Source organism: Anastrepha ludens, chromosome 3 (genome assembly GCF_028408465.1).
Source record: "Anastrepha ludens isolate Willacy chromosome 3, idAnaLude1.1, whole genome shotgun sequence".
Classification (NCBI taxonomy): domain Eukaryota; kingdom Metazoa; phylum Arthropoda; class Insecta; order Diptera; family Tephritidae; genus Anastrepha; species Anastrepha ludens.
This window is the reverse complement of record NC_071499.1, coordinates 33,679,245-33,690,211: the sequence shown is the minus strand read 5'-3', so window position 1 is coordinate 33,690,211 and position 10,967 is coordinate 33,679,245. Positions and strand designations below refer to the sequence as shown.

Sequence of the window (10,967 nt, the reverse complement as noted above, 5' to 3'; positions counted from 1 at the left end):
TTTTAGTTTCAAAACATTCTATTTTATAAAAATAAACCATATATGGTTGTGGGTGTGTACCCGTTTCGCCTAAAAGCATTCCTGTACCGTTCAAACGACTGCTGAGTTTTCGTGAGCTTGCATTCGAGCATTCAAGCCTAAGTGGCTGCTAGGTGGCACTGGGATCGATATACCGCAAACATTTCATTTCTTGTGTTATGTTAAAATTATTGTGTGAGAGCAACTATTCTGCTAAAATTAGTCTGCTGTATGGCGCTGAGGCGGGAGTTTTTAGGAAATTGTATAAGTCCGTCCGTTACCGTCCGGTGTCGTGTGTGTGCAGAACGATGTAAAAAGAAATATTTCACCGGTTGACGTTGGGACACGCTTCTAGAACTAGTTTTGACTTTTATTCAGAAAATCTGTATACTAGATTTGCGAACATACATATCGAGCAGAGAGCAGAGAGAATATACTCATATAAGTGATATCGTAATGTTTAGAAAAAGAGGTTGTCTGTAAAGTCGGTTTACTGTCGGTAGTTTAACGTGATAACGTCATAAGAAAATACTGATTGAATGGTTGCATTTTTCAAAAGAAAATTTTAATTGTATTTGTTTGATAGATATTTTGTATGGATATAGAGAATGAGTTAACATTAACATAACATAATATACTTTAACATAACATAACATAACAAAACATAACATAACATAACATAACATAACATAACATAACATAACATAACATAACATAACATAACATAACATAACATAACATAACATCACATAACATAACATAACATAACATAACATAACATAACATAACATAACATAACATAACATAACATAACATAACATAACATAACATAACATAACATAACATAACATAACATAACATAACATAACATAACATAACATAACATAACATAACATAACATAACATAACATAACATAACATAACATAACATAACATAACATAACATAACATAACATAACATAACATAACATAACATAACATAACATAACATAACATAACATAAAATAAAATAAAATAAAATAACATAACATAACATAACATAACATAACATAACATAACATAACATAACATAACATAACATAACATAACATAACATAACATAACATAACATAACATAACATAACATAACATAACATAACATAACATAACATAACATAACATAACATAACATAACATAACATAACATAACATAACATAACATAACATAACATAACATAACATAACATAACATAACATAACATAACATAACATAACATAACATAACATAACATAACATAACATAACATAACATAACATAACATAACATAACATAACATAACATAACATAACATAACATAACATAACATAACATAACATAACATAACATAACATAACATAACATAACATAACATAACATAACATAACATAACATAACATAACATAACATAACATAACATAACATAACATAACATAACATAACATAACATAACATAACATAACATAACATAACATAACATAACATAACATAACATAACATAACATAACATAACATAACATAACATAACATAACATAACATGACATAACATAACATAACATAACATAACATAACATAACATAACATAACATAACATAACATAACATAACATAACATAACATAACATAACATAACATAACATAACATAACATAACATAACATAACATAACATAACATAACATAACATAACATAACATAACATAACATAACATAACATAACACAACATAACATAACATAACATAACATAACATAACAAATTACCCCGTATTAAAGCACTTATCAACAGCTCTCATTTGATACCCATATTGTACATACACAACCAAAGGTTACGCGGGTCCACGTTTTGACCTATATCTCGAGACCCTATCTACCAATAGGTATTCAAACTATACGGAAATCATCTTCAATACCTACTTAACAATGTGTGTAAGTTTGGTTTAATTCGGTTCAAAGACACGGCGGGTCCACGTTTTGGCATATATTTCGAGACCCTAGTCATCAATAGGTATGAAAATTACCCCGTATTAAAGCACTTATCAACAGCTTTCATTTGATATCCATATTGTACAAACACATTCTAGGGTCCACGTTTTGGTCTCTATCTCGAGATCCTAGTCACGGAGCGGATGGAAATACTCTGAACTAAAGCATTCACCAACAGCTTCTATTTGATACCCATATCGTACATACACATCCGAAGGTTACCCGGGTCCACGTTTTGACCTATATCTCGAGACCATATCTACCAATAGGTACCCAAACTATACGGAAACCATCTTCAATACCTCCTTAACAATGTGTGGAAGTTTGGTTTAATTCGGTGCAAAGACACGGCGGGTCCACGTTTTGGCATATATTTCCAGACCCTAGTCATCAATAGGTATGAAAATTACCCCGTATTAAAGCACTTATCAACAGCTTTCATTTGATACCCATATTGTACATACATGTCCGAAGGTTACCCGGGTCCACGTTTTGACCTATATCTTGAGACCCTATCTACCAATAGGTATTCAAACTATACGGAAATCATCTTCAATACCTACTTAACAATGTGTGTAAGTTTGGTTTAATTCGGTTCAAAGACACGGCGGGTCCACGTTTTGGCATATATTTCCAGACCCTAGTCATCAATAGGTATGAAAATTACCCCGTATTAAAGCACTTATCAACAGCTTTCATTTGATACCCATATTGTACATACACAGCCAAAGGTTACCCGGGTCCACGTTTTGTCCTATATCTCGAGACCCCAGTCACGGAGCGGCATGAAAACTACTCTGTACTAAAGCATTCACCAACAGCTTCAATTTGATATCCATATTGTACAAACACATTCTCTATCTCGAGACCCTAGTCACGGAGCGGCATGAAAGATACTCTGAACTAAAGCATTCACCAACAGCTTCCATTTGATACCCATATTGTACATACACATCCGAAGGTTACCCGGGTCCACATTTTGACCTATATCTCGAGCCCTATTTCCAAAATAAAATATAATCCATGTTACTCGTGGAGGATGTAGCTTTCGAATGGTGAAAGAATTTGCAGTTCATTCAATGCAATGAGCAAGGTAACTACATATGAGCAAGGTAACACTAATGAGCAAGGTAACACTAAAGAGCAAGGTAACACTAATGAGCAAGGTAACACTAAAGAGCAAGGTAACACTAAAGAGCAAGGTAACACTAATGAGCAAGGTAACTACATATGAGCAAGGTAACACTAAAGAGCAAGGTAACACTAATGAGCAAGGTAACTACATATGAGCAAGGTAACACTAATGAGCAAGGTAACGACACATTTTTTCGTGCGTGCAGCCTGTTAAATCGAATTATAAGACGTTATTACGTCAAAATCAGTCACAAGAGCGAATCGATGAGATGGTGCTTTATCTTGCAATAAGCGCCAGTTTCCTCCTTCGCGGTATTCAGGACGAATGAGATGGAACAAACGCTTCAAAACGCCACAATAGAAAGTAACATTGACGGTTTGACCCGTTGGCATGAACTCCTTGTGTGCAATTCCCTTGGAATCGTAAAAACAAATAAGCATCGACTTGATTTTTGACTTTTCCAAACGCGATTTTTTGGGTGGTGGCTTATCTAGGGCCTTCCATTCGGCACTATTACGCTTAGTTTCATGTTCATGTTGGAAGCACCACGTTTCATCACCAGTTACAATGTTGAAAAGGCAGTTGTCACCTTTTTTCGCCTATTTAATGAGGTCTTTTGAATGTTGAATTCTTAGCAATTTTTGGTTCTCAGTCAACTTGTGCAGAACGAAACGTGTACAGACCTTTCGTAAGCCACAGTTAAAATGCCATAACTCGATGTTTTGGAGATGTTCAACTCCGAGTCCATGAATTTCAATAATGATTTTTATTCATTTTTGTTAAATTTACGAAAAGTTTCTCACAACCATCTCTGAAACGTGTAAACCATAAACTTGTTTCATCAATTAAAATATTTTTGTAAACCTTTTACCTATTTTAAAACAAAATTCGATATTAGTTCTTTGTTTGAAACTAATTTTTGTACTGATGACACAAATATACTGACACTTTTGACGCAATAACTTCGCTTCCGACAACACACGAGCAACACGGTACGCCTTTCCTTTTCTCGTCGCCACTCTTTCACAAGGTAAGAATTGAAACTCCCTAATATCAGAAATGAGAGCTGGCAGCATTGCATATAGTGAGTTATGCCAGTTTTAAGAGGTACTGAGTACAAAACGAAGTACCTCTTGTCATCGCGTATCGGCACCCACGTCACTGTTGACAGTTAAGATTTCGAAGTTGTTAGGGACCTCGTTTACTTAGAGACCAGCTTTAATACCGATAATAATGTCTGCGATGAAATTCAATGGAGAATCTCTCTTGCCAACAAGTGCTACTTTGGACTAAGTGTGCAATTGAGTAGTACTCTTTTCCTCTTTCGACGAACCAAACTAACACTTTATAAGGCTCTCATCATGCCCGTCCTATCGTGTGACGCAAACACTCATAGGCGATGGAACAATGAGCTGTATAAACTTTCCGACGACTAGCTGGGTCATCTAAATTAATACCGACGGCCCGACTCTGAAAGTACTTGATGCGGTACAAGCTAGTGGTAGTAGATGAAAAGGAAGACCTCCTCTGCTTTGAAAAGATCAGGTTGAGAAGGATGTAGCTCCATTCGGTGTTTCCGTTTAGCACAAGAAAGAAACGACTGCTTTAAAATTGACATCTACCGAAATAGCGGGCTATTCAAAACAACACTGGGTTGTCTTCAACACTTTCGGCTACAACAGCAATATTTTCGGCTGTTCTTGAGCGATGTGCACGGGTTTTATTCTTCACATCACTAACTTGTCCCAACAACTCGTACTTTTTCACCAATTTCTGTATTGCGGTCCGACAAGGTGCTTCAGGATGACCCAAAAATGTTCGAGTTTTACCAACCGACTCTGCCAAATGTTCACCATTTTTTAGTGAATTGCGTTCCATTTTTATTAATGGGGTAGTTTTTACTTGTCAAGTATCAAAAAATTACAGCTTCAAGAGTGACATCTACCCAAAATAGCGGGCTATTCAAAATAACACCTGTTATTGAAAAACCCTTTAGTATAACACAGTTCAAGCTTGAAGTGGATGAAAATTCACTTTGATTGTTAATCATTTTTCTCTGATGGTGCTGCGCATTTTCTCCATATAAAAGATGCCATCCTTTTGCACTCCAATTATTTCTTTTTTTTTTTGTAAATTCTGCATAAAAATTCATTTTCATTTGTGTATCGAAAAATATTTAATAACACCCAGTTAACAGATTTCTTTCGAATTTCTTAACAAGGTAAAGTGTGTTTTATGTATCTGGGGAATAGTGTTAAAGTGCTAAGCGTAGATCCGAAACCTTAAGCACAAAAATAATTGAAAAATTATTTAATTCTTAAATTTAATTTCTTAAAATTGGAAAAACTTTAATTTCTCAGCGAAAATTTCTTCACAGTTCAAGCGCGTCGAAAATCACGCATTCTACCTTTAAAGGCTGGTTTGAAAAACTCAACCTCATTTCGCGGCCCTATCTTTTCTGTCCGCACTGGTATATTTATTCTATTATTACTCTTAAATAATTCAACTTTTGAACCAATTACTGAAATGTAATTATTTTCTAAATTTTTGCGGTAGGCAATCCCAAAGAGCCATCGTGATACTAAATAATTAATGTCTTATGAAGCGCTATACTCACTCATACCTCACAGAAATAGGTATATGTGCAAGAGTATTTTCATATGAAAAACTATAAAGAAGCAGGAGAAAGGTTCAGCCAACAATTTTAATATATATTTCGAAAAAATAGGAACAAAACATTATACAACAAAAATTCAACATGACTGAACTTATTAAATTAAAAAATAAATTAAAATGAATCCATATGAAATAAGTTTGTATATGTGCATTGGCCTTTCTTTACACTTATTTTCAACGTTTCTATAACTCTCGATTTCCTAATAATTAATATGTTTTCATTTACACGTTTAGGTATAGAGTCTGTCAAGTTTTGAAGAGTGAAGTCACCTATCTTATCCCACTCTTCCACTAAAGCACCTTTCAGGTCATTGATTGTCTCAAGCTGCCGACCATTTTTATAAATACGGGCCGACAATATTCCCCAGAGGTCCTCAATTGGGTTTAAATTGGGACGTAGTGCCGTAGTGGCCAATCCAGAACTGAAATTTTTCTTGCCGATATAAAGGCTCTAGTTAAACGAGCCGTATGGATTGGGGCGTTGTCTGACTGGAAAACCCTGACGTCTCCGTATATCTTCTTCTCTTCTTAATTGGCGCGATAACCGCTTACGCGATTTTGGCCGACATTAACAAAGCGCGCCAGTCTTTCTTTCTCGTGCTAACCGGCGCCAATTGGACACACCAAGTGAAGCCAAGTCCTTCTCCACCTGATCTTTCCAACGCAGAGGAGGCCGCCCTCTTCCTCTGCTACCACCAGCTGGTACCGCATCGAATACTTTCAAAGCCGGAGCGTTTGAATCCATTCGGACGACATGACCCAGCCAACGAAGCCGCTGGATCTTTATTCGCTGCGCTATGTCTATGTCGTCGTAAAGCTCATACAGCTCATCGTTCCATCGCCTGCGATATTCGCCGTTGCCAACGTGCAAAGGTCCAAAAACCTTACGCAGAATCTTTCTCTCGAACACTCCAAGCGTCGCTTCATCGGATGTTGTCATCGTCCAAGCTTCTGCGCCATAAGTTAGGACGGGCATGATGAGAGTCTCCGTATATATTTCCCGCAAACTCAATGAAAACATCCTCTAATATTTCAACACAGAATTCTGCTTTGCTTCTTGTCGATATAAAACAAATTGGAGACTTTCCACCATGTCCGAAAGTGGCCCAAATCAACAACGACCCACCACTGTAGTTCCGCTTATGACGCGTTTGCCGTGGTTACCTAAGGTCGCGCCAATATTTCTGGCAATCATCTAGACCAACTAATTTGAACTTTTTTTCGTCCGAAAATACAACGTTTCGGAATTCGTTAGCCCAAAATTTATATTTTCCGGCAAACGCTAAACAAGCCTTAATGGGACGTGCTAATAGTCTTGGTACCGACTCCCGCAAACAATATTTAAGTGTTCCGTCCTCGAACAAAATTTGACGTATTCGTCTATCGATGACCTTAAGACTTAAATTGTGTTTGATTTCCTTGGAAGACATTTATTTTTGAGCAGCCAGATGACTAATTTCTCGTTTACATCTGCTGTCGATGTTTGTTGGCCTGCCGCTACGTTTGAATTGACCATATGTTTCTGGATTTTTAAGAAAGTTGCTGATGGTATTCCTGTGCCGGTTTACTCTAGCAGTAATTTCATGAATATTTTTGCCACTTTCGCTTAGCCCTTTAATCAGACCACGCTCTTCATCGGATAAATGGCTTCCACATGGCGGTCTACAGATTAACCCATCAATAATTCAATTATTCTTTGTTCAAAAGAACTAAAATATATTTTACTTACTTACTTACTTATCAATGCAAATAACATACAATTTTTTGATAATTTGCTCTCTATGCGTGCCAAATCAATACTGATCTCTGATTGCACATATACTTATTTCATAAGAAAACCAAATCTCGCAACACAAATTTGTAATAACGGTACTAAGAATAATGACTAAGGAAGAATTTTGCAAGCGAGTAGTTAAATTGGACTGCAAATACAGACTTTGGCATACCAAACAAGAATGTACCGTTACTATCAAGAAAGATATCGATATAAAAAATTTTGCACATATACTCATTTCTGGCAGGTATACTCACTATACTCAAATTTAAATCTGTGAAGTGATAGAGAAGTGCCTCGGGAATACTTTGTGAGCTGTAAGAGGAATCACCGTCCCATCTAAGGCATTTCAAGTAGTAGTAGGGTAAGCTTTTAAAGGACTGAAGTTAATTTAAAAATCAACAATTGATTAAAACACAATTCCCTCTAATCTCTGCTGATGGAAAAAGGATAGATATGAGGCAAGTTTTTTTTATTTTTTGAATCATGATTTAGCAACCTAGAAGATATATAAATAGAATGGATCAAGAGTTAGGCGTAGCAAAACCATGGAACACTACAACCTCAAAGACTTTTGTTTCCAATTAATGCACTTCGAACCCAAGAAGGGTATATACAAGATTGCGCCTTCCCAAGAGCCATAACGCCAGTGCTGAATGTAGGCAAACGAAATGGATAGGAGGAATAAGCGAAAGTGAGTAAAAAGCCAAGAATATATAGTGAAGTAAATTGTGCTCATATACAGCTGCACGTGCATAAATTTGCACAAAACGGTTTGATAATTTTCTCCACTGGCGTCACTCCATTGACAAATTCGCAAAAAATAAAGTAGCCACTTTCTGTATTCCCTATATTCTGTTTCTAATCCTAGCTACGCAGAAGCTTTTGAAAATACAATTACCGCAGGCTAAATCTCTGTTTGATGAGACAACAGAAAACGTGCACCGATGTCGCCTTCTAATGTCGGCGTTGTGTTTAATTAGCGAAATCGATGCTGAGAAAACTCAGTCGGTTGCGTGACTGCTAATCAGTGACCCGCCTAACATGTGAATGTATTTTCTACTAAGTCTGAGAACCATATCGCCTCACGGTATCCACTGAGATCTAAGTTTAGCTACTCACTAGTTGTAAATCTAATAAATGGAAGTTTATTGGAATGCTCAAGGCGCGCTTTTATGTATGAAGAGGTAACGGGAAGGTCATTCTAGATACGTAAAGAGATTGGTACTAAGATCGTTTCGTATTAATTTGGTTATATGACATGACATCCTAAATTTCACCGTATTCGAGATTTACGAATTCAAATATTATTTAAAAATATTTTTTTTCCTTTTTTTTTCTTGCACGTCCAGTGTTTTTACTGTTGGTTCAAGGGTCCGGTTTATTTTCTATTTTTAGAGCAATGGTTTTACAATTAATAAGAGTCGTCACTGAAATTTCAGCCAAGCCCTGACACTCAAAACTGGCTGCTTGAACTTGCAAGTAAAAGTTTCGCAGTTCACATCATTAAAAAAATAGATTTTTCTCAAATAATATTTAAAGTCGAAATTCTCGCAAATTTGCTGAGTTTCGTTTAACTAAATTACTACCAAATTATATCAATAATAACGACCATATGTATCCAGAACGGCTTTCTCGGTACCCCTGTGTTATCTCATAATTTGTACGTCGCTTCATTACTCATGGAATTAGACGAATTTAATTAGACTGGGAAAACGAGACGATTTAAATTGCACTACTCTACTCAAAATTTAAAACTAATGTAAACTCTAATTTTCAAAACTGTAGACAATCAGAGAAATTTACATAGATAACCACTTTCAACTCAAAAATCTCTAAGCTTACCCTAATCACTTCTTAATGAGCTTAATGAACTTTTCGCTTGCGTAACGTCTCGCTTGAACCTTTCCAAATCATATATAAACTCAGTAGTCGCTGGCAATAAACAGTCAAAGTATTTTGAGTGAATATCTAAGCAAAAATGGAGTATCTGGCTTACTTCGCAAAGCTTCTAATCCTCGTTTGTCTGGTTTCTCAAGCCATACAAGGGACTATCGGCATAGACATTGCACCACGCATAGTAGGTGGTCGAACCGCAGCCAGTGGTCAATTCCCATATCAGGTATCGGTGCGCGTAGGAGGAAGGCATACCTGTGGTGGCACAATAATTTCTGAAGACTTTGTGGTAACTGCCGCACACTGCGTTTACAGGTAAAATAAAGCTCACTATATAAAACTGGTGTACAACCTTAAATCGAACTTTGTTCCAGTGTTGCGCCAGCATACCTTACAATTCTAGCCGGTACCACAAATCGTACTGCAGACCGTGTTATTAAGGATGTGGTGAAAGTGATTCCACATCCTAACATAACTGCTAACTTCGACAATGACATTGCCTTACTTAAACTCAACGCATCGCTCCAACTCAACGATCTCATACAACCGATAACTCTTGCTGCTCTTGAGGCGCCCATAGGCTCACTAATTACCATTTCCGGTTGGGGACGCACAAATGAAGGCGATCCACTCTCATCGGAACTATTGTACAATAAATTTGTGAAAACCATAAGTGATGCTGATTGCACCCGAGCTATTGGTTATGATACATCTAAATCTGGAATTCTGTGCCTTAGTAAGGGGTACGGAAATGGTATTTGCGACGGTGATGAAGGTGGTCCCGCCGTTTACAGAGGCACGTTAATTGGCATTGCAAGTTTCCAAACAGGTTATTGTGGTACTGATGTACCAGATGGCTACTCAAAGGTGAAATTCTTCAGAGATTGGTTGATTGAAACTACTTCTAAAGAAGATGTGTGTTAATAGGGTATTTGTATAATAATGTAATAGGGTATATTAATATATTTTATTAAAAACCCAACTCGAGTTAGTTGTGAATCGGAAACGGAAATCTTAATTTAAGAAAATGAAATTAATTAAATTAATACAAAATGTAATGGCAACTGTAATGACAACTTAAAGAGTAATGGTAATGGTAATGGAAGTAGTAATGACCAAAAGAAAATGATATTAATGACCTTCAACAAAAGCAAATGTAAAATAGGGACCTAAATACATTTCTATAACCAAACGGTATTTTACACTTTTCTCAGTTCTGCCTTGGAATTTGGTCTGTGCTATAAAAACTAAATTGGTAAGTGACGCGGAGTCCTCCCGAAAGATGAGCTCTGAAGAATACACATATTGTTTTTCTCCAACGAGAAGGAAGGATACAGCTTCTCCTTACTTTTGGGCGTTTATCATTCCATCAACAAATAGTAAAAAATCCCCTATACAGAAAGAAAACCACGTCCACACCATTTGGATTTCAGGATACTTAACCAATATCGTCACACAATTCCCTTTAAA

General features: G+C 36.2%; 1 protein-coding gene across 1 annotated transcript; it reads left to right on the top strand.

The window, feature by feature from the left end:
* Positions 1-9,554: 9,554 nt before the first annotated feature.
* LOC128857376 (serine protease SP24D-like) lies at positions 9,555-10,694 on the top strand. Its single transcript, XM_054093118.1, has 2 exons — positions 9,555-9,812; positions 9,872-10,694. The coding sequence occupies exons 1-2, from the start codon at positions 9,583-9,585 to the stop codon at positions 10,419-10,421; spliced, it is 780 nt and encodes a 259-aa protein (XP_053949093.1). The 5' UTR covers positions 9,555-9,582; the 3' UTR covers positions 10,422-10,694.
* Positions 10,695-10,967: the final 273 nt, after the last annotated feature.

Excerpts from the sequence above, each read along its gene's own strand:
- LOC128857376 (XM_054093118.1), top strand. The coding sequence starts at position 9,583 with ATGGAGTATCTGGCTTACTTCGCAAAGCTTCTAATCCTCGTTTGTCTG. Across the intron at positions 9,813-9,871 it reads GCCGCACACTGCGTTTACAG|TGTTGCGCCAGCATACCTTA; the intron begins GTAAAATAAAGC and ends ACTTTGTTCCAG.